Here is a 22,219-nt window from a genome sequence, read left to right on the forward strand (position 1 = left end):
GGGGTCTGACGAATGAAGGGGCAATGCATCCAAGGGAAATGCCTGGCGGTGCACTGCTGTTTCAGCACTGAAGACGGAAGGGTGTGACGTCGGCCCACTGGCAAAACGGCAAGAGCATCTGCTGGTTGGGTCTCCCCAGCCGTTTAAAGGGGCACCTGGGCTAAGAAGCAGCAACAGAGTGGGAGAGGTGGACGTACGGCTGGTCGCCAGGGATGCGGCCCTGATAAATTTATCCCTATTATTTGGTTGAATCTTTTCCACGGTTGGGCAGGATCGCCCTTTGAGGGAATCCGGATTTGCGTTTTCCAAGTTCTTGGGGAACAGCCTCTGCTAGACGCCAACAGCCCAGCCTATTCTACACGTCCATATATACAGCGCTACCATGCTGCAAATAAGATGGGCGACCGCGATCGTCGCCGTACCTGGAGAATAACAAAAATAATAATAACCCAACAAGAGGTGGGAAGGCCGTCAGAAGCCCATCAGCTGAGAGGCGGCCTCCACGCCGTTATACTATGTAGGGGACCTATGGCGAAAACCGTTAGTGCCCAGGCTGTGCACCCCCGGACCCGAACCGCAATGGAAGCCAAAGAGGCTGGCCATCCATCCTTATCGTATCGTTCGACGCCCGCGCAAGTGTTCTTAGCCTTGCTGTTTGGCTGCTTTCGCCTCGTCAGTCGATAAGCTGCGCCTGTACCAATTATTACAACGTAGCCAGCTGGTGATTTCCCCTATAACTAAGGCAAAACGGGCTAGCATGTTGTTTCCAGGAAGGCATGCAATCCGACACACACCACAATCACACTGACAACAAACGTAGACGTTTTCGGTTATCCGTTTTCCGTTTTCTGTTTGTCCCATGTTAAGATTTGACGGAGGCGCATGTTATAATAAATAGGCAGTTACGGGTATTTGTAGAGTTGACCTTTGTCCGCAGCCCCTCTGCCTGCGTGCTTGCCTGCGTGCTTGCTTGCTGCCACTGCCGCTGCCCCCTGGGTCTAGGCCTAGGGCCGGGTCAGATCAGATCCGTCAGGCCGGTGAGGTGAGGTCAGATCAACAGACGAACGGCCGACGGAAATTTCCTTTATTATTCTTTGGCCGGGAATCACGGCCAACAACAGACGGCGCAAACCTTTTTGGTAGATGATGATCTAGGGAATAATTCCAGGTATGGACAAAGTAGAGTAAAATAATACACCGTGTTTCATTGTTGGTGAGAAAACGGCAATATCCAAGCCCAAGTCCAAGCCCAGGTTGGCCGAGTTTGGCCACCGGGTCGGTAAGCACCGCCTCATTAATATCTGCACAAGCCACGTTTGTCGACGACGACTGGTGACGACCACTCCACTGCCTCTGTTGCTTGTGCCAAGCAAGGGTGGCGTAACTGACTGCAGCTCTCGGTGATCGTCTTGTTTGCCATCTGTGCTAGGACTCCAGCATACTACCTTGCCTACTGTGCTATTATACCAAGTACCATGGAATACGGCGAGCCTTGGTGATTCCGTATGTATTGTACGAGAGGTGTTATTAATAGGTGTTGGTCTGCCTCAGAGACAAGCGCCAACGTCCTTCCAAAAAGGCATCCTTCCAAAGTCCAAACAAGCCGCGACCTTCCGGAGGACGACAAACATCGGGCAGGCATCTCGGTGAGGACGCGCTTGGTGTTGAGAAGGCGGCCACGCAAGTAGCCGCTGTGTCCCTTCCTTTCGGTTGGTCGCAGGCTGCGCTTGATCCAGGTGTTAGTGTCGTGGAACAGACTTGGTTGCTAAATATTAAAGGCCACTTATGTGACGGGGCCATGCAATGCCCTTCGACGGTTTGGGGGCGGCTAGGCGCATTTTTAGAATCGCGTAGCTACCTAAGTTACCTAATAACTCGCCAAAATTTCTACAGATAATGAGAGAGACAGCTGGCCAGCCCCAAGCATTGCCAGCCAGGCCCTGTATCCATGGTGTTAGGCACAGAGTGCCGTGTTATGTTGTTTGCGACTTGAACACTATCCGAAGCACAAGTCCTCCACATGCTCCTCGGGGATGTCGGACGAAAAACCTTGAAACCTATCCAACTGTACGCGCCTAAATATTTCCATTCCCCTCTCTTATTAGTATGAGAAAGAATTACCCTATTCCCCCTCAAAAAGGATGAAGAGACCTGGCATTTTTGTCGTTTGGTTCGCCTCGCCGCGGATGCGCATCGTGAATCGGGTCCGAGTCCCTCCCCCCATGTTGCGGCTCGACAAGGTTTCATCACCCCGACCCAAGACAATGCACTTTTTTTTAACGTGATTTACACCGCGGCAAATGCTTAAATGCGTTCATTTCAGAGTGTGTGCGTAGTGATGGGCACGGCCATTTCACTCTTGTGATACATCCAACTGTGGAAGTCACTCCTTGAGCAGACGAAACATAACATAATGTTACGAATCCCTGAGGAAACGCACGGTAGTGGGGCAGGCCCAGTTTGGTGTTGACCAATCAGGGGTGTCCCAGAGTCCCGAGCAATAAAGGTCGGGACTGCGGGACTGGCCTGGGCGGCCGATGGCCCGGCCTCGGGGCCTCGGGACAGTAGGACCATTTGGATTGGCCCGCCTTAGATAGATATATATACGACGACCGTAGCCACGGTCTTAGATAGTTCTTGCTTGGTTCCTCAAGCAAGCAATACACATTCACTACACTCATACACTTTGAGTGGCATTCCGATTTGACTGTATTACCCGTGCGATAGGAGTTTGCCCTTTGTTCTATCTTCATAATTACCAACTCAGCATCCTGTGGAGCCTGCGCTCCCTTACAGATAGACGACCCTAACAGTCGAGTGGTTTGTAATAGATAGACTTATTTAGGATAGACTTTATAAATCCGACTAACCCCCCGGCGGTAGATAGATCGATATATATTCTAGCGGAAGTCGACTACTTTTCTAGATTGGTATTTGGATAGCTATTGCCGGCGGCGTCCGCATATACGGTGGGAGTGACCTTCATACGAGTATAGGCACTCATTATCGGCTGGCCGCGACAGACATAGACCGATAACGGATCCCATTTCAAAAACCAGGTCCTAGACAGATTGCCGGAATGGCATACGGCTGTGGGGTCGCGGATGGTGAACATCAATACCAGACACCAGGATTCCATCCGAGTTGCTACAGCCAAAGCTTTCCTCGGATTCGACTCCGTGTACGAGAGAACCCTGGCAGACGACATCCAGGAACTTATTAACAAGGATGAGACCATTCACATAGACGTAGACTATGCCGGACTGGGAGACCACGTCCTGGCATGCTCCCAAGCTAGAGAAGAGACACGGGATCGGGCGGCCGAAGTTCATATCAGCCGGGCAGAGAGGAATCAGTACCAAGACGTATGTCCCAACGTGTTTCGAGTCGGAGATTGGGTCAGAGACAAACTGGGCAAGGAAAAGTCCAAGTTTACGCCGAACTGGTCTGGACCGTGGAGAGTCGTGGAAAAGGTGATGCCGAGAACATGTATCGTGGAGCACACTCGGAAACCGGGGCCTCGGAGGAAGCTACATGTAGACGATATGAAACTACATGGCAAACCGCCATTATGGGGGATCGAGCCTGGAGACATGGTGGTCAAGTCACGACGTTCTGATGAGAGATGGCTGGCTCAGCTGGAGAGCCAGAAGGCCGACAGCATCTCGGGGGACAAAAGGGTGGATTTGGCGTCTCTGGCAACTATGAAGGGTGGCCCTTTCTCTTTGCCCCAGCCTTCGTACTAGATGTGAACATTCCCCCCTTAGTCATCCTCCTCGCTTTCATCCTCTAGCTCAAACTCATAGTCAAAGCCGTCATGTTCCTGTGCCCGGCGGACGACTCGGTCCGCGACGACCGCCAGCCCTAACTGGTCAGGCCCCTGATCGGCAGGTCCTCCCTCCTCCTCCTCCTCAATAGCGTGCTCCATGGTTGACTTAGCGATACTGCTGACGTCGTGTCCAATCTCGTTGACAAAGCCGAGGAGAATATTCTTCTTCACGTATCTTCCGTGAGTACCCCAGTACCTTGTCCCCTTGAGAACTTCATTCTGTATCAACGACTTGGAGGATTTGAGCGACCCCTTCCAGGTTAGCTGCGTAGTGGCGTTGAGAAACGTCCACCAGACATATCGAGTCCTGGGCCGCGACTCGTTCAGGAACTGCAACCGGCGTCCGTGTAGGCCGGCCAAGTTGTTGAACTCGAGATTGTAAACCTCCTTTGAGAATACTGCCTGCTGCATAGTCGAAGACGTTGCGTCCAAGACCATGATACGGTACTCTCTGGGAGTAGTCGTCTCCCAATCCTTGAGGGCCTGGTGCCGTTCGTCTTTATCCTTCCACGGAGCTGCCGAATCCTTTGCTTCCAAATTGGTATTAGGGACGATGACCAAGAAGCCCCTATCAAAAGCCTGTTCTATAGCCGGATGGAGAGAGATGCCGTTAAATGGCGAGAAGAGTTCGTCGCGGGCGCCAGTCCCGAAGATGGAGTCCATAAGGTCCGCTGAACGCTAAGGGAAGAGATGTGCGGCGATGGCCAAGGTCCCATCGATCCAAGTCCCAAGCACCGGCTCCCAAATACCACCGGAGCCAGGGCAATAGGCCTGCCTCATCAAGTCTCTCATCATTGACTGGTCCTTTGTTTCGCGCCGGCCCTTGGATCCAGCATCCGGGAGGTCGAACCCTAGCTTGGAAGAGTTGAAGAGCTTGAGGAACCCGTTACAACAATCTAAAAAGGGAGAAGGAGACTTCAGCTTTTCGGACTGCTCCCTCGCAATCGATGCTTGTCGTGCGAGTGCAATAGACTCAAGCAGGCACTCTCTTCCTTTCTCGTCCACCTCTTCCCAGCGCTCTCTCGACAAGGTTCCGCCGCCTTCTTGATATTCACGGAATTGGAGTGAGCTATATAGCCCAACTCTCTCCGCGTCCATGGTAAGGAGATCTGCACTGCTGGACCAGAAATTGGAATCAAATGACGACGAGGGCTTGAGCTTCTTCCGGTTTTTTTGATCTTGTCAACTAGCTCGCTATGTTAAGTGTAGAGAGTCTTTTTCTTGCTGCTCGAGCGCTTTGAGATCTCTGAGACGCTAGCAGGGGAGCCCGCAGCCGAGAACGTCGGGTGATCAAGAGACGAGCGCCGCTCGGAGATGATGGGCGCAGGGCTTAACATGATGAGAAGAGCGTGCCCGGAAGCCAAGGAAAGAGGGTTGCAACCACGGGCCACTGAGTGCTCCTTCGGAGCAGAACTGGGAGTGCTAATGCAAAAAAGGATCCGTATGACGCTCTCTAGATGCAGTTGTGTTGCAGAATTCGGGGCTCGGGATCGTCTTCCGCAGCTCGGCGCGATCAAACGAAGGAGGTAGCAGACGATGTGGTTTTTTTTTAGAAAGGTGAAGGGTTGAAGTTCGAAATTTGAAGTCCGAGGGTTATTATATAGACAGACCAAACTCTAAATCCCATAGTGTAGGCAGGCCCGAGTCAAAACCAGCGACGGAACCGCTCGCTTTTATCAGCCCCGGAAGAAAAAGAAGAGAGGTCGATTATACGCGGTCTCTTGACACAACCCATGAATAAGGAGACTAGACTCTAGGATATTTCCTTGCCAAGCTTATCAAGCTCCTCGCTGATAAACTGGCTGGCGTTGACGAGCTCGCTGGCGCCGTACACGACTCTCCTCTTTGCGCGATCGCCCGCCATCATCCGAGTCGCCCATTCCTGCAAGTTTCCGTACTCGTCCATAGAGCCGCCTCCAACCATGAAAACTAGCGACTCTGAGAACCCCTGCCGCCGCTGCCCAAAGCTGGCACCCGTCCCGGGGCCCTGCACACCAAGGCCTGAGCCCGGCAGTCCGCCCGGCGCCGATGCCCCCGCAGAGCCCCCCGCTCGGATCGTAGAAGGCTGCGGCATCGTCCCGCGCGCATTCGCGCTTCTGGGGTCAAAGTACAGGTAGTGCTCCGTCTTTGCAATTGCCGACGAGCTTGCGCTCGACGGGTCCATGATAGACTCAGTGATCTTTGTCACAGTCAGATCACGATCGACCGGCAGGAAGTTCTTGATTCCGCCGAGAAGTGACGCGACGTTCGAAGACAGGGCGGTAGTAGGAACTCCCGTCTCTTTCAGTCGGTCCGTGAGCCGGCTCGATATGGCCGAAAACCGGTGGAAAAGGTCCGAAGATCCAGATTGTTGCTGAGTTGCTGACGTAGAGTTGGAGATGGTAGTTAGCTGTGTCATCTTCGTAGTGGCCCGGACCCTGGAATAATTAAGCATTAGCAACCGCGTTCGAGATTCGGACGTTACTGGAGAGCTGGCCGCTTACTGTCGAATATAAGACAGACATGTCTTGTCGCAACCTGCCGCCGTAAGTGCTTCTTCAAACTGGACCCATTCCTGCCGAGAGACATCCTGCTCTGCGCTGAGGTACCAGATGATAAATAGTCGAAGCTTGTCGGCCGGTTTACCCTTGTCCGCGCCTTTGATCGACTCGAGCATCTGGGCCTTGGTCTGCTTCCCCAGGTTTTCTTCAAGCTGGAAATAGTTGTCCAACTGCCGGTTTTGGATCTCTCCCAAGATCGCAGCGAGTATGTTCATGTGCATGTCCAGAGTTGCTTTTCTTTCCCGGAGCTCTGGCAGGAGCGTAATGGCTGCTTTCAGGTGCTGGGCGCTGGCACTCGTATCATTTTGGAGGTCTTCGAAATCAGTCACCCCCGTCTTCTTGGTGATCGCCTCGGCTTCCTCCTTGTACTTTGTGAGCTCGGCGTCTATACAATATTAGCTCGCTACCTTCAATTTACGCTCCCCGCCCAAAGTCTTCTCCGGTTGGTCTTACCAATATCCTCAGCAACCTGGGGGAACGGTATGCACGCGTTCTTTTCCCAGAAGAAATCGTTGGCGGCTAGATCGTAGCTCTTTTTAGTGGTGCCTTTTGCAGGATTATTTGTGTCGATTGGGGTCTCGATGGTGATGCGGTTGAGTTCCGACTAGCAGAGGAATTAACAGAGGCCCGTGCTGGAGGAATACAAGCTCTTACTCTAAATATGTCAAAACAAAGACTTTGGTATGTCCAGGAGTGAGATAACATGGGTATCAAGTCAACATTGCGGTCCAAGATAATGAGCACAGGTCTAGACGTCGGAGTTCCGGTGGAAGATGAGGCTGGGCGTGCCTGTGAAGAAAAGAGATTGTCTTTAGAGTTGAGGATGTGGTCGCGGAGTTTGCGATCCAGCTTGGTCGCAACCACCTCCGCTGCAGCGCCTCTTGGGCACCGTATCTACAAGAGACATTGTGTGTTAACATGTATACCTTCGTAAAGGGGTACATCGGAGGAATTGCAGCCAGCTGCGGATGGAAGGGGAATGTCGTGCTGAACACCACTCAAAACCTACAATCGGTATGACACCTGGAACATAGTTAGCGTCCGGTGCAAGAAAACGGAGCATGGAGAGTAAACATACCCATTGTTACCACAACGCTGAATAGCCCGCTGACTATCCTGTCTATCACGCGGTCGAGCTCCTCGTCCTTGGTCTTTGCGCTGTTCAAGGCCCAGTATGTGTGCTCCTTCTGCATGCTCAGACTGAAGAGATCAGGTTCGGTCACAATAAAGTTGAGATACTGGTCGTATATCTGTGAGATCTGTTCAGAGGTTCCGGCAGTCGCTGTCTGCGCAGCGAAGTCCTCCAACAAAGGCCGCGGGATCGAGGATAGAAAGTTGATGCTGGCTGAACCGTAGAGGCCCTTTTGGAGATCATTCGTAATCGCCTGAAGGTTGGCAGAATTCGGCTCGACCAAGTATATGGCGGGGACGTCGGGAATGGGTGCTCTAGATGCCGATATATGCCTACTGTCGTCAGCACTCTGGATCTGCCGCCAAGGAACGAACGAGACACTCACATATGCATCGTCACCCCCAGCGACCTGAGATCAGATACCTGGAGGACTGGGCTGATGATATCGCGGCCGAGATCCTACGCGGGTTACAGCTGGGGTTAGTTTGACCGCATTTCAACTGAAAACAATCCGGGGACCGTCTTCAGGTCCGAAGCGCAGAGGAACAGTGGAGGCCCTACATCAAACACCAGAACCTTCCAGATGGGAAGCCCGTCCTTCAGTATGGGCGCCGACGGCGCCAGAAAGCCATTGGCATTTTGATCGTCGTTGTCGCCGGACTCGACCGCCTGGTTGAGGTTTAGGATCTTCTTGATAGACACTTTGCCACGTGTCAGCTCTCCGCGAACAGGCGCACACGGAGAAGGGCGTACAAACCGATCTGCTTATCGCGCAGAGAGTTGCCGCGTGCCGCCATCGGTGCTGCAGATGTGAGGGTCTCGCGAGGGCGTGGTGGTCGCAAAGGCAGTGGGCGCAGTGCAAGTGGACGAAGGCCAAGACCCGAGGAGCTGCTTCCTAGAAGCTGTTTGCGTTGGGGAAGAAACAGGTCTGGGCGGACAGGTAGAAAACCATGCGCTTCTCAATTGCAGTTATGTTCCTGGGCGAATAGTTTTTTGCTTGATCGAAACGATGAACTGCTTGCTGCTGGGCTGGTCATTCGGGCTTGTCTCGACTTACATGCTCTGGTCCGCGATAGCCACAGCATTCGAGATCCCCCACATTGGATGAATTCATTGACACCTTTACGTCCCCTAGCGAACAGGTACCTTGGTACCTCCGGCCTTTTAGCTGGTGGGTGCTGGCAGAGCCACAGTAACAGGGGCTTAAGCTTGTGCAAGAGAACCGGAACTCTGATGTCCGATAATCCGACTGCTCAACCCAGGCAGTTTGACGGCTGGGGGGTTTCGCTGAGGCTGGAACACGCTGCTCACTGCTTTGGGACTAGCGCGCCAGGCATTTCGGTCTCGTGCACAAGGCCGCAAGCACTCGCCTCATTTCTGCTCTGCTCTTGCCCAGAAAAAACAGGAACCAATCGGGCTTAGGCCTTCACCCTTACCAAACCAGCGCTACCGCCCACTCTCCACTTCCGCAACTGATTTTCCACACGAAGACTTAACTTTTCTCCTCCATCAACGACAATCCGTTGTGCTTCGCGCCATCACTTCCTCAACGTCTCCCAACAACAAAGCCAGCACCTGAACTGCCTCATTAATATTTTTCGCTCTCGGGACACGATCTTTGCGTTTGTCTCTTCCCCTCGGCGCCTGAGTTGTATAGAACGATTGAGCCCGCTGCGCAGGCTTTGGGGACCTTGAACTTGAGCATCCATCGAACAGTCTTGCTTTTTGGCCTGCAGCCGCCTATTGTCTTGGTCGCTTGCAAAATTAGTCAAGCCCCCTCCCCAGGTTCTATCTAGATATTCGAGGAAAATGCGGTAGGGCGCCCCGTGGGCATTGGTGTCGTCGCCTGCGAGGGAGGACGGGAGACCATGACGTGGCTTCACGACGCGCAGCGAAGGACAAGTGCTGTAGATATCAACAGCACGATTTAAGGGTATGCATTAACTCACCATTCCCCCCCCCCCCCCCGATTCTAAACACGCACAGCATAATTGTATCTCCCTCCTAAAGAATGCATGTTCAATCGAACAGTCTGGATCTCTCAGTTTGTATCTGCGAGCTGAAGGACTGCAAGAGCGACAGCGCAGACAGCGGGCATGCCCAGCCATCATCATCGCCTGCAAGTAACACTATAAAATCCTGTTACGTGGAGGAAGTGCGGAGAGACAGACAGACAGAGACTTGCAGACGACTGAGGAGAGAGAGAGAGCGCGCGCCACAGCAAAGCAGACTTGAGGGGAGACGCAACCCATCTCCATGAACATGGAGCGGTGCCCTGCAGCCTCTGGCCATAATTTTCATTGACACAGTCATCGGTCTACCTTATCCCTTGGTTAATTGCCCTATGCCGCGAAATCCAGTTTCCAGCCTTTTGCCGCCTGGAGGAGAACGGGAGCATGGAGTGCTGGGCGGGCTGCCGGGCTAAGTTGCTGCAGAAAAATGCGACAGGTATTTGCGGGGCCTTCGCAAGTTCCCTGAAAGCGCTGTCCCGACCTTTCATTGCCGCATTGCCCAGCACACCTCGCCCCCCTCCGTGCCCTCACGGGTTGATTGACTTCGCCAGACTGGCAGCATTGAAAGCCAAATGGGAGATGGAACCCAAATTCAAATGAGGAGGGAAAGCAAAAAAAGGAGGCCGGGTAGCTGGTTTTCAGAAGTCAAGCAGCTTCTTCAGAGCCGACTTGCTCAGAAACATCGCTATTTGCAAACCTCTAAGCTGTTGGAAAGGCCTGGTCAGTCACACCAACCCTCCCACACCAGCTGATCGCCAACCTGGGTCGCCCATCTTCAAACCTGGAACACCTGAACCTCGGCGCCTTAATTCTCAACACCACAATGGTGGATTACGAACGCCAGCAAAAATCGCACATGGATAACCCGTTCCGACCATAAATCGGCAAAAATCCTGGCATCCTTGGGCTGTGTTGATCTCAATCTGCTGCGCAAACGCCATCTCTCTCGCTCGCTCTATATTTCTGTCTCTATTTGCTGGTTGCTCTCTGGTCCGATGGCTGGGCTTTTGCACGAACCGACTTCCGTCAGCGGGAGTGAGCGCTGCAACCTAACTCAGTCGACTCTCGGCCGTTGCATCAGTGGCACGATTATGGAGGGGGGTATGCACATTTCGGTGCCTGATAAGCTGACCCCCTTTTCGTCTTAGACTTTTGCGCTAGCCTGTATCCGGGTCCATCGCCAGCTTGATCGGCTCCGCACGGGCCTTCCACTCTTTATTCGATTTCTGCAAAGCTCGGATAAGTGCCCACTGCCTTCTCTGGGCGATACATACCTCTCCACCCCAACCCTTTTCATCGTCCGCGGTTTATTTTCTTTGGGTGCGGCACGCGACCCGACCAACCGCGCGCCTCGGCCGTCCCTTGGAGCTGTCCTGGGACGCGTCAAAGAACTCGCCCGCAATAATTGGTGACATTTTAGTCATCAGTGGCGGGTGCTGTCAGTAACTCGTGCAACTGCAACTGCATCAGGTAGTATCTATCGACTTTAACTAGGCGACAAGAGTTTTCGTCTTGGTCGCGTCTTGTCTGCTGCTGGAAGTTGGAGTTGTACCTATACTATTGTGTGTGGGTTTGGAGCATTGCCCCGCTGCAAACACGGTATGTGACAAGCCAAAGTGTGGGCCCCGAGTTGTGCATTGCCAAGTCTGACCCCTGTCCATAGTGAGGCACGTGACCACCCCCTTTTCCACCACCCTCACAGTCACTATCGCCGTTGACATGGATCAAGGCCACGGCAACGGGATGAGTGAATGGGATCCCGAGAACTTCAACCCCGAGGCATGGGGTCACCAGTTCACTGACTCTGGGCTCGCCTTTGACTCTAACCAGGGCGCCAATCATTCATACCAGAACCAGGGACAGAACCACAACCACAACCAGATGCAGGGCAGCAGCCTCAACAACAACCACAGCCTCAGCAATAATCATAACCTTAACCATGGTCTCAACCACAATCACAACCACGGCCATACCCAAAACCCCAATGCCTTTATTGACGCCGCCCCCCAAACTCAGAACCAAATACGCGCGCAACTCTCGAGGTCCGAGCCTGAGCAGGCCATGTATCGGTCCTTTCCATACTTTCAGCAGAACGACATATGGTCGGGCTCTACTCAAACTGCAACGACGCCAAATCCCTACGGCCATCCTAGCCCCTTGCCTCAGTCCTACTACCCCAACCAGCAGTCTCCTGGCGATGTAGGCCGGGCAGCGAATGCTCGATTCGCCCTCGTCGATCCCCACCTTTCACACTGGCAGGGGCAGCAACTGCCGTCCGCAGGATATGGCGCCACCCCCGAGTTTGAGAACCCGCTCGCGGCGTCTCACACGGTCAATCTCCAGCCTCCCGGCCCCCGGGCATCGCCTCTCTCCTATTCTTCAGTCAGCCGTGCAGTCCCTGGTGGAGTGATGCAGGGAATCCAGGGTTACGAAAGCCTCCCGCGCCAGTCAGTTGATGCTCGCCAACATCAACCACAGTTTGCCCCCATCTCGAACGGGCAGCCGCTACAGGGACGGCCATCCGTCGCGCAGCTTCCTGTGGCAATGAACACTGGCAGCCCTCGCACCGCATTGCAGCAAGCACAACAAATTCCCATGACTGCACAGCCTCTGGGACAGCAACAACAGCAGCTGATAAGCCGATCACCTCAAACCCACACTCCGCCACTCCAGCCGCAGGTTCAGCCATCTATCCATCGCCCAATGCAGGCTCCTCCTGTCCAGTCCCATAACCAGGCTCACAACCAGGCCCATAACCAGACTCACAACCAGACTCCTGTCCAGGCTCATAACCTGAATCCCGTACAGGCTCACAACCAGACTTCTATCAAGACTCACAACCAGGCTTTTGTACAAGCTCACGTCCAAGCTCCTGTTCAGCCTACCCAAATCCAAGCCGCCGTCCAAGCTGCTCCGATACAGTCGTCTGCGGCGCGACCCCAACCTGTCCAACAATTTGTGCAGTCTACGGACAGAAACGTGGTGTCCGGAGTGAAACGGCGTCCGACCTCGGAAACACCGGAGCCTGGACTGTTAGTTAAGAAGGTCAGGGTGTTGGGTGGCCCTATTAACCCCAGCTCGCCGTCGACACCGGCTACGCAGACAGAGACTCCTCCACCTAATAGTAGCTTCTATCTCGACAACCAGGCTCTAGAAGAAGCCCGTGGACGGATTGGGGGTACCCTAGCTGGGGTTCCACACCTGATTGTTGGAGACACGCCTGTAAAGCTCAAGAAGGGGCCTCCTACGAAACGTTACGTTATTATTTCCACGAAAGGCGACAAGGACCCCCTGTTTCCGGAACTACCTTGGGGCTGGACTCAAGCCGAGAGTCTGGGTAACCATCTAGCTGCTTACCAGGGCGCCAAAACCTACCTGGACCGGCAAAAGGCAGATGCTAGACTCGAAATGGAACTGGCACGAACGGAAACCGAAATTCCCATAGACTGGTGGAAGAAGTTGCCAAAGGGGGACGCAAACTTAGAGGCCAAGCGGACTGATCCCCCACCTGAACCTCTAAACACGGCAGTCACAGTCTCTGCCTCGCTGTTTATTCACCCTTCTCACAAGGGCAACCGCCGGGTGCTGATACAGGCGGCGGATGACTACTACGATATTTTGGATGACAAAGTCGCTGAGTACAGAAAGAATGCACCCATATTCGACAAGATTGTCAAGGGACTAAAAATACGAGCCAAGAATCCGGCTTTATTTTCTCTCGCTGACGAGGAAGCCTTGAAGCTCCAGCTCGAGCCGACGGGGAAGCAGTTGGAATCCGCCTTTGCTGCGGGCCTCAAGGAAGCCGATGCTCGCGTCTTCCGGCACCTGGGCGAGAAGACGGATCTGCCAACCCGCATTCTCAACGTCCTCATCCGCCACATCAATCTCAACGACGCCAGGTCACCTCTAGTAAAAGTCCTCCTCCGCTTTTTCTGCCGTTTTACAACCGTGAAGCGGAGTAAGTTGGAGAGCTGGAAGTTTCCTTCCATAGCCAAGAAGCTCGAGTCGAACGGGGATGCAGAAGTCAGAAAGCTGGTAGCTGCCATATTCTCCAATGCCGACGAGAATGATGAAAGCGACTCGTCGGCCTCGGACGCGAAAACTGTGCCTTCGAAGACCATCGAGTCAGCAGGCGAGAGAAAGATTTCCAAGGGCAACGGCAAAGTGTCTACGGCCTCTTTGGGCAGCAAACGGGCCCGTGAAGACGATGTCGGCAGCGAAGGGCGGTCATCTAAGAAGACTACGGCCGACTTGTCCACGCCCGGCACCAACAGTTCAAAGGCATCGTCCGCTGCCACCAAAGCCCCACCAGCGACCGTCACCAAGGTGCCCGTCCCGAAACTACCAATAGCGGCCCCCGCGCCCACACCTGCAACTAGTCAAGCAAAAGCTCGTAGTGGACTTCTACTTCCTGGCAAGATACGCCCCGCGCCGAAGGCTTCGCCAAAAATCGAGACTCTCAAGGTCGAGGCGCCCAAGGCCACGGCCAAGCCAATAGTGGCACCAAAGGCGCAACCTGTGAAAACCGACGCGCCCAAGGCAGCTGTCTCTAAGCCACAGGCGGCACAGGCGGCACCCACCGCCCCGGCGCCCACAAAGATCACAAAGCTTAAGGTCTCCGAACCAACCCAGTCAGGGCCGTCAAGGTTCGCGGCCCTTTTGGCAGAGATTGCAGAACCCAAGAAGGTGAAGGCGCCAGTGCCTCAACCACTCACTCCGACAGACCCGGACGAGACAGATGCGCAGAAGGAACGTCGTCTGCGCAAGGAAGCGCGCCGGAGGCTCAACTTGAAGGTGACGTTCCGAAGCGACGATCGCTTGGTTGAGATACGCGAATTCACGCGCTTTCCCGAAGAGATTGGCGGCCGCCCAGGCAACGCGGCCCGCGACGTGGACAAGATGGAGGGCATGGCTTTGAAAAAGGGCCATGCGGGCGAAATCCGTCCGTGGGAGGAGCCGAATCCTCTCGACCTCGACGCTATACCACAGGAGGCGCGGGAGCGGGCTTTCGTTACACGAGGCGGCAACGCGACCTTTAGTACTGAACAGCAAAAGTTCATGGAGGATCGCGAGGCGACGGAGCTCATGGTCGTCTATACGGAGCCATCAGATATCCCCCCCACTCCGAAATCGCCACCTTACGAGCCCATGCTCGCTGACGACAACCCTGCTGAAGCTATCCAGCTGCCAGCAGCCTCAGAGTACGACGAGGTTCGCCTGCGGGCGAGAGACCGAACTCAGGTGGGGCTCTGGCGGGCCGCCAACGACAGCCAGGTACGCATGGATGCCCGGTCCAATCCAGACTATGCCGACTTCACAAAGGCTCTGAAATCGATATCTTCGATTGCCGACTCGTACAACGGGCACACAGGGCCCAAGACCGAAGCTCGCGACGACTGGGAAACTATCGGATCCGACTCCCGAGACCAGCAGACATACTCGTCGCTCATGTCAGACAGGGCCAGGAATTACAGGGACCCCGAGGAATTTGACCCAGCACGGCCTCGGACAGTGCAGCGGCACGACTATGTCGATGCCGTTGTTCAGAAGGCAGTCGACTTCGTCGAGGAGATTGTCGATGAGCTGCGCAAGTCGCAGTCGTATCTCCCTTCGGGTACCGCCGAGGTCCCCGCCACTAAGCAGCAAGTCTCGCAGCCGGCCGAGGCGGCGCCGGATTATACGGCAGCTTGGGCCCAGTACTACGCTCAGCAAGCACAGCCGCAGCAGCAGCAGCAGCAAAAGCAGGCGGCCTGGTATGCCCAGCAACAGACCGCATATAACCAGGGCGCCAATCCTTACGTGCAAGCTCAGGCGTCTCAGGTTACCGGTCAGCAGCCCAACGCAGACGCTGGCAACCAGCTCTCGGCGATCCTATCGGTTCTCGGTAACCAGCCCGCAGCAGCCCAGCCGCAATACCCCTCGGCCGACTCAGCAAGCCTTCAGGCCCTAATGAACGCCCTCGCCGGTACAACCCAGCCTCAGGGCTCGCAGAGCCTCCCAGCTCCTGCCGACCCCCAGAGCGCCGAATACCTGCTCTCCATTATGAAGTGGGCTAGCGGACAAGCTCCAGCACAGGCGCAGGCCAGCGCCGCTCCTGCGGCGGCCACGTCGTACGCACAGAGCCAGGGCCAGACGGGCGCCCCTGTCCATGGGCCCTACGGCGCGCAGGGCTATGGCCAATCTCACCGAGATCAAGACGGGTACAATCCCGGGAACCGGTCTGCGGGCGGCGGTGGATCGAATGGCGGTGGTGGCTGGGGCAGTGGCTCAGGCTCCAAGTCGTCCCAGTCGGACATTCCTGAGCACCTCCGCGGCATCAACCGCAGCCTCATCGGGACCAAGCAGTGCACTTTCTGGGCCCGCGGCCAGTGCGCCAAGGGTGATAAGTGTACGTTCCGCCACGACTAGGTTCAAAAATGCAACTGGAGTGTTGGGCTGCTTAAGGTTTGTAGAGCATATATTGTACGAGTCGCTTCTGCGGGTTAGGGGAAAATGTCGGTCGTGTTGGCTTCACACCGTATATGCTTTTCAGGGGCGTTTGCGCCAGGTGGACAGGGCTGGGCTATGCTTCGCGATCGGTATTGTGATTTATTTCTAGAAGCCTAGGCACGCAGGCAGAAAAGGGGAGATATTTCTTTCGGAGAGGGTTGTTTGGAAATTATTAAAACCCCCTCAGTACTTGTTCCGTTGAGACACGCACCGCCTGCCTACCCACCTACCTCTCTACTTAAGCCTTACGTGTTATATACCTACCTAGTTAGGGTATCTTTACCATAATGAATAGACCCGCTCCATCGGGTGCCGGTGCGGCGAGGGGGAGGGGAAAATGAATACTACCTACCTAGTTACGGACATATGCATGCTTGTGAGAGAGGGAATGGGCAGATGACGAGACGAACAAAACAAGATAAAACTAGAACGACTGTACATCCTCTATGGATCGGCTTTATGTGTCTGCCTGTTCACGTAGATTAGATACAGTGCATTTTTAATTGCCCAATAGACATTCTCTTTTTATTTCATTTCATTTCATTTCCCTTTCCCTCTAGGAAGAAACCATTCTTACGGGAAACTAACTGGGCAGGACAGGCACTCGACAGGCATTGCAACCTCTTCGACATCTGCAAATTCGTAAGCTTGTGTATTGTCACAGGCCCCCCCCCCCCCCCCAATAGCCTCCAAAATACGGTCACATGATTGGCATCCGCCTGTCCGTCTGTCTGCCTGTCATCGCCGGAGGCTCCCATGTCCATGCCGTCGTCTCGCGAAGGCTATTCACAAATACATACATACAGCTTGCCAGAGCAATTTCCATTCTGTGACTCTCTTCTTAGTCGAGACCCCTTACTGGAAGACTAAGCCGGGCTTCGATGGTGGCGCGGATCGAGTCGACCGAGGCCATTGCTCCTATATTCGAAGGATCAGTGGGGTTCCCTCTCCCGTTTCAGTGGGTGGGTGGCTAAAATGCTGCGGTGAATGATAAGATGAGGGGACATTGTACTCACCATCTAGTGCAAACGCCAGCCTAGTTAGCATATTTTGTACATGAAAGAAAGGAAGGAAGGGGAACTTTGCGAGAAAGGCTTGTGGGGCTGGTCTCTTACCTCCAGTGTCGCCGCATGCAAGTGTTCTGATGGAAATTGCCTCCAAGTCAGCACGAAGACGTGGTCGTAATACAGTCAATCCGTAGAAGCTGGCAGTTTCATGCAAGGCTGGCTTTCAACCTCATTATTTATGACATAAACAAGACGTACTTGGTAATGGGCTACGGCTACATGTCAGTGCTAGTTTGAACAGAACGGACAGACGTATCGCAACACTTGCAATATGTCAAAATGGGGGGGTTGCATTGCTCACCTTGATAACCTGGAACCAGCCACCGCCGGTGGCCTGGCCCGGCGCCGTAGCCTCGGTGGCGGACCCGGCCTCGATGGTAGCGGGCTCCCCATACCCCTGGACGCCCCAGTCCTCAGCCAGGACGCGGACCTGCTTGGCGGTAATGGGATGTCGCCACATGGCCTGTGCAGGGGTCGGTTAATATTTGGCACCTTACAGCTAGAAAGTGTAGGGAAGAGTAAAAGGGGGAATACTGAGTTCATGGCCGGGGCAACAACAATGACCTTCTTCTTGTTGTCGATGGTGGTGTCTGTGTCCCAGGCGCGTATGACCGAGGTGAGCAGGTTATCGCTGATGCCGTTGACGATCTGGACGTTGTTTCGTTTCTTCAGTATAGCAGGGACAGAAGTGTGCGGGAATAGGGGTAGGGGATGCTCGCAGACCTTGGCTAGCGTGTTTGCGCTCAGTGCTATATTCGTCCACCTCATCAGCTCAGGCCTAGGAATCTCCGAGACACTGAATACTTACGGGCTACCACCAAGATATCGGCCCCTATGTGGGTGAGTTGAGACGTCAGCTGGCACTCTTGTTTTCGCATGCTCGAGGCTAGGCGGAGAACAACTTACATCTGCGCAACCTATTTGACTCGGGATATCATTAGTGGGCAAGATGTATGTCATGTAGCAAGAAGAGGGCTACGCACTCAATGTGCAGGATGGAAGCGCCGCGGCGCCAGGGCTGGGGGCCCCATTCGTCGGCGTCGCTGTAGACGGCCTCGACGTTGGGCAGGTGCAGCAGCGACGACACGGTGGGCTGCTCGCTGCTTTGGCCATTGAGGAAGTTGCGGGCCGAGTCGGTCAGGACAATGCGGATGGCCAGCTGGTCGGCATGCTTGGCCAGGGCCTTGACGATCTCGGGGACTGATCAGGGGGAAGTTGGTCAGACAATTTTCTTATGAAGTTGAAGCTGAAGCTGGAGAGCAGAACTTGCTCTTAATGGTGGCCACTGAGCCAGAAGCCCTGTTCCGTGATATGCAATGTCAGTGTCAGTGTCAGTGTCACTCTCATTCGTTGTATATATCGGAGAGAGACGGAGCATACGCGAGGAGCAGGTGCTTGCGTTGGGTGTCCGCGCGGGCGGCGGTCAAGCTGGCCAGCGAGCTCGACTGTTCGCGCGCGTGCTGGTTGTCGTGCGAGTCGCTGACGAACTGCAACATGGCGGGCAATAAATGTCTTCTTGGCTACGTTATGGTATAGTACGAGATGTCGAGGATAGACGCACGTCTTTGATGGAGTGAGCCGAGACGAGACGCGGGCGGACCGGGAAGTTACGGGTTGTGTTACCTTCGGGGTCCGAATCAGAGATGGTCCGTTCTGTCAAGAAATTTATCGGCGGATAGCGACCTGGGTAAATGAACAAATAACCTGCTCCGTGACGGTGAAGTTATACGTGAAGTTGTTCAAATACCTGAACAGTCGGTTGTGTTGACGAGACTCCAAGTTAACTATGTAGGTCTCGTCATGGTCACAGGCCTCGCTTACAAACGGAACGGGCCACAAAGCAAAAGACCGATGCCGCAACTTTTACATGTCGTCTTCGCGTTTCCAGCTGTAAACTAGTACATCCATGTTCCCAATGCATCCGCAACCGGGCTGCAAAGTCTGCCAAACTGTAGCGGCATATTCGGGTTTAGATGACCGCCCGAAAGTCGTTTCTCGTCTTGCGCCGCCTGAGGTCGACGTTCCAGATGCAGCCGTGGCACGCCACCTTCCCGGGCCTGCAGGTGATTGAGGGGTGCAAAGCTATTGTTCATTCAGGACCGACATGTACGTCATAACCCTAACCCCACCTTCACCTTTTCGCAAGATGTATTGTACCTTAGGTTAGCTTGTGTAAGTCAGATATAAGACTGTAAGGTATCTATTAGATGGAATACTGAATGCTACTCGAGCCAAAAGGCAACATGCGCAGTGTTGAATTGTATAACGGATTATATTCGCCCGCCCTCCACCGAGTCTTGCGTGCCAAGACGCTGTTTCTCCCTGGAACGAGAAAGCGGATCTGAATCCCCAGATTTGGCGATTCACCCACGCATTAACCAATAAGACGCGTCCACCGTCAGCCCACAATGCCATGCTCACGTCACAAGCTTTCGCAGCTCATCCGTCGCACCTGTCCGTAGCTCCAACTATTTAGCTCTACTGTAGTTATAGTAGCGACAGACCACCGCCTCAGGATTCATTCTATCAATTCTATCAATTCTATCAACTCCAACAAAACCACCACCACCAATTGTATGCTCTCAATTGGACCTAATTGTCACTTTCTCCAGATAAAATCATCCCAATAATTCAATCCATCTCCCAGAATCAAACAGATATCATGGCCACGCCAACACCCTCGACCGGCACTGCGACGCCGTTGGAGCTCGACCCTGAGCAGGCGGCACAGAGCCTCAAGGTCTCGCTAGCCGACCTGTCGGCCAAGGCGACGGCCCTCTACGCCCACAACAAGTATGAGAAGGCCGCCGAGGTCTATTCGCACGCCGCCGAGATGCAGGCCGAGATGAACGGCGAGATGAGCCCCGACAACGCCGAGATCCTGTTCCTGTACGGCCGCGCCCTCTTCAAAGTCGGCCAGAGCAAGAGCGACGTCCTGGGCGGCAAGGCCCCTGACGCAAAGCCAAAAGCCCCCGCGAAGCCGGCCAAGAAGAACGGCGCCGCAACCGCAGACTCTAAGAACGGCGAGGGCGCATCGTCGTCGAGCGCACACAAAGACATGGTCGTACTAACCGCCAAGAAAGACGAGCCCAGCCCCGATGAGAAGAAGAAGCCCCTCTTCCACTTTGAGGGCGACGAGAACTTTGATGGCTCCGACTCGGACCAGGAAGATGAGGAGGAGGAGGAGGAGGAAGGAGAGGACGACGTAAACGACGACCTAGCCAACGCCTTTGAGATTTTCGACCTCGCGCGCGTGCTCCTCGAGAAGCGACTGGAGCTAGCACAAGAAGAAGCCAAGACAACACCCCAGGAGGGCACCGTCCAGGAAGAGCGCAGGGCCCAGGAAGAGCGCAAGGCCGAAGAAGAAGGCGACGCCGCAGAAGGACAACGGGGCGACGAGTCCCCAGCCGTCAGACATATCAAGGAACGTCTGGCCGACACGCACGCCCTGCTGGCCGAGATTTCGCTCGAGAACGGAAAGTATGTTAACGGATCCGCATCCTCATGACCGCATCAGGGCGCAGATATCTCTAACATATTTTCCTCCATTTCAGGTATCCGATAGCAATTAGGGATTCCCGGGCCTCGCTCAAATACAAACAGGAGCTGTATCCGGAGCATTCCGAGATCATTGCTGAGGCGCACTTCAAGCTCTCTCTGGCGCTGGAGTTTGCGTCGGTGACCAAGTCCGAGGACGACGCGGGCGCCAACAACGCAGCCGGCGGCGACAACAACGTCATGGACCAGAAGCTGCGCGACGAGGCCGTGGCCGAGATGGAGCTGGCCATCGCCAGTACCAAGTTGAAGCTGCAGCGACAGGAGGTGGACCTGGCGACGCTGCACAACCCCGAGGAGAACGACTCGACGCGCGAGACCATCACGGAGGTCAAGGAGATGATCGCCGACATGGAGCAGCGCCTCGTCGACCTCAAGGGACCGCCCATCGACATTAACGCTGCCCTGGGTCTCCCCCCTGCTTCCACCGCCGCCGAGGCCGCCCAGGAGCCCCAGGAGGTCACCGACCAGGTCAAGAAGAACGCGACAGACCTGTCGGGCCTGGTGCGGAAAAAGCGCAAGGCCGAGGACAAGCCTGCCGAGGAGCTAGAGAGCAAGAAGATCAAGGAGGGCGAGACTGTAAACTAAAAAAAAGGCGGTATTCTTTTTTTTCTTTCCCTCTTCCGGTCTGGCGTCATGTTTTGTGTTTTCACGGCTTTCGTTTACATCCTTGCAACGCCTGCTACTACTACCGCTGCTATGCTATGCTATGCGGGTCTTCTATTTTACGTATGAGCCAGCCATGCGGAGGGTGGGATGGGAAATGGGAAATATATGGGATGGGCATGTTTGCTGTGTAAGAAAATCTACCCAGGTTGAAAGGGGTCGGCGCTAGATGGAGCCTCGGAATGAATCGGTCGGCTACTACGTACTACACGTATCGGCGGCGGCGGCGGCGGGAGCGGGAGCGGGAGCGGGAGCGGGAGCGAGATATTCTTTATCTCTACAATGTGGCTTTTTCCGCGGAATCATTCCTGTGTACGCGCGCGCACGCGCGAGAGAGAGAGAGAGAGAGAGAGAGATAGTGTGTGTGTGTGTGTCTGCTAGGTCTAGTGTATTGTACGACTTTTGATTATCAGAGGACCGGAGCTGCGCAAACCTTGGATCCGTCCGTCTCTGAAGAATGGATGGGGAAATACGTACGTAAATGAAAACGGGAAATGGAAAGCGGTGGTATAAAACGGTTGTTATCCCTTTTTTTTTTTCAAGAACTCGCTCGGGGATGTTACGGGTTACCTAGGTAGGTGTGTACGGATCGGATCACAGTAAATGAAGATGAATACTACGGCTCCTTTCTAGTGTAGGTGTATAACCTATCCCACATCGAAATCAAGACTAAAATCAAAACCAAGACAAACAATAACATAATAAGAAATCGCTTTGCAAGAAAAACCATTGCTTGGCTAGCTCCTATGTACAGCTGTCAGTGATCACCACCTATCTGTACCATTAGAATTTATCTTCCTTTTTCCGATTTTTGGCATTTATTTAAAGCTACACGGCCAGGGTATAGAACAGTAGCTAGCATAGGAGCTTGAGCCAACTCTACATTCGGCGTTACTTCCGTGTAACACACATATAGATATTTGGATACA

At 54.3% G+C, this 22,219-nt stretch overlaps 6 protein-coding genes across 6 annotated transcripts; 3 read left to right on the forward strand and 3 right to left on the reverse strand.

Moving 5' to 3' along the window:
• The first annotated feature begins 2,707 nt into the window (after positions 1-2,707).
• On the forward strand, positions 2,708-3,838 carry B0T26DRAFT_693046 (uncharacterized protein). Its single transcript, XM_060441184.1, has one exon. The coding sequence runs from the start codon at positions 3,105-3,107 to the stop codon at positions 3,744-3,746; it is 642 nt and encodes a 213-aa protein (XP_060299954.1). The 5' UTR covers positions 2,708-3,104; the 3' UTR covers positions 3,747-3,838.
• On the reverse strand, positions 3,764-4,492 carry B0T26DRAFT_638862 (uncharacterized protein; the record flags this gene model as incomplete). The annotated part of the gene is made up of 1 exon (XM_060437082.1): positions 3,764-4,492. One exon carries the CDS (start codon positions 4,490-4,492, stop codon positions 3,764-3,766), a length of 729 nt encoding a protein of 242 aa, XP_060299955.1.
• A 1,090-nt stretch (positions 4,493-5,582) lies between these two features.
• B0T26DRAFT_637382 (Sec1-like protein) lies at positions 5,583-8,298 on the reverse strand (the record flags this gene model as incomplete). Its single annotated transcript, XM_060436920.1, has 9 exons — positions 5,583-6,246; positions 6,313-6,754; positions 6,823-6,973; positions 7,024-7,263; positions 7,379-7,392; positions 7,448-7,833; positions 7,887-7,960; positions 8,063-8,202; positions 8,259-8,298. The coding sequence occupies 9 exons, from the start codon at positions 8,296-8,298 to the stop codon at positions 5,583-5,585; spliced, it is 2,151 nt and encodes a 716-aa protein (XP_060299956.1).
• A 2,934-nt stretch (positions 8,299-11,232) lies between these two features.
• Positions 11,233-15,921, forward strand: B0T26DRAFT_747472 (uncharacterized protein; the record flags this gene model as incomplete). The annotated part of the gene is made up of 1 exon (XM_060444850.1): positions 11,233-15,921. The coding sequence occupies one exon, from the start codon at positions 11,233-11,235 to the stop codon at positions 15,919-15,921; it is 4,689 nt and encodes a 1,562-aa protein (XP_060299957.1).
• Positions 15,922-16,843: 922 nt separating this feature from the next.
• On the reverse strand, positions 16,844-18,784 carry B0T26DRAFT_764670 (flavoprotein-domain-containing protein; the record flags this gene model as incomplete). Its single annotated transcript, XM_060446448.1, has 7 exons — positions 18,450-18,784; positions 18,340-18,368; positions 18,049-18,269; positions 17,604-17,783; positions 17,371-17,532; positions 17,118-17,157; positions 16,844-16,920 (listed from the first exon to the last, which is right to left on the reverse strand). Exons 1-7 carry the CDS (start codon positions 18,563-18,565, stop codon positions 16,844-16,846), a joined length of 825 nt encoding a protein of 274 aa, XP_060299958.1. The 5' UTR covers positions 18,566-18,784.
• A 760-nt stretch (positions 18,785-19,544) lies between these two features.
• On the forward strand, positions 19,545-21,549 carry B0T26DRAFT_693073 (uncharacterized protein). Its single transcript, XM_060441185.1, has 2 exons — positions 19,545-20,549; positions 20,624-21,549. Exons 1-2 carry the CDS (start codon positions 19,732-19,734, stop codon positions 21,210-21,212), a joined length of 1,407 nt encoding a protein of 468 aa, XP_060299959.1. The 5' UTR covers positions 19,545-19,731; the 3' UTR covers positions 21,213-21,549.
• Positions 21,550-22,219: the final 670 nt, after the last annotated feature.

This window comes from Lasiosphaeria miniovina (assembly GCF_030549165.1).
Source record: "Lasiosphaeria miniovina strain SMH2392-1A chromosome Unknown B0T26scaffold_2, whole genome shotgun sequence".
Classification (NCBI taxonomy): Eukaryota; Fungi; Ascomycota; class Sordariomycetes; order Sordariales; family Lasiosphaeriaceae; genus Lasiosphaeria; species Lasiosphaeria miniovina.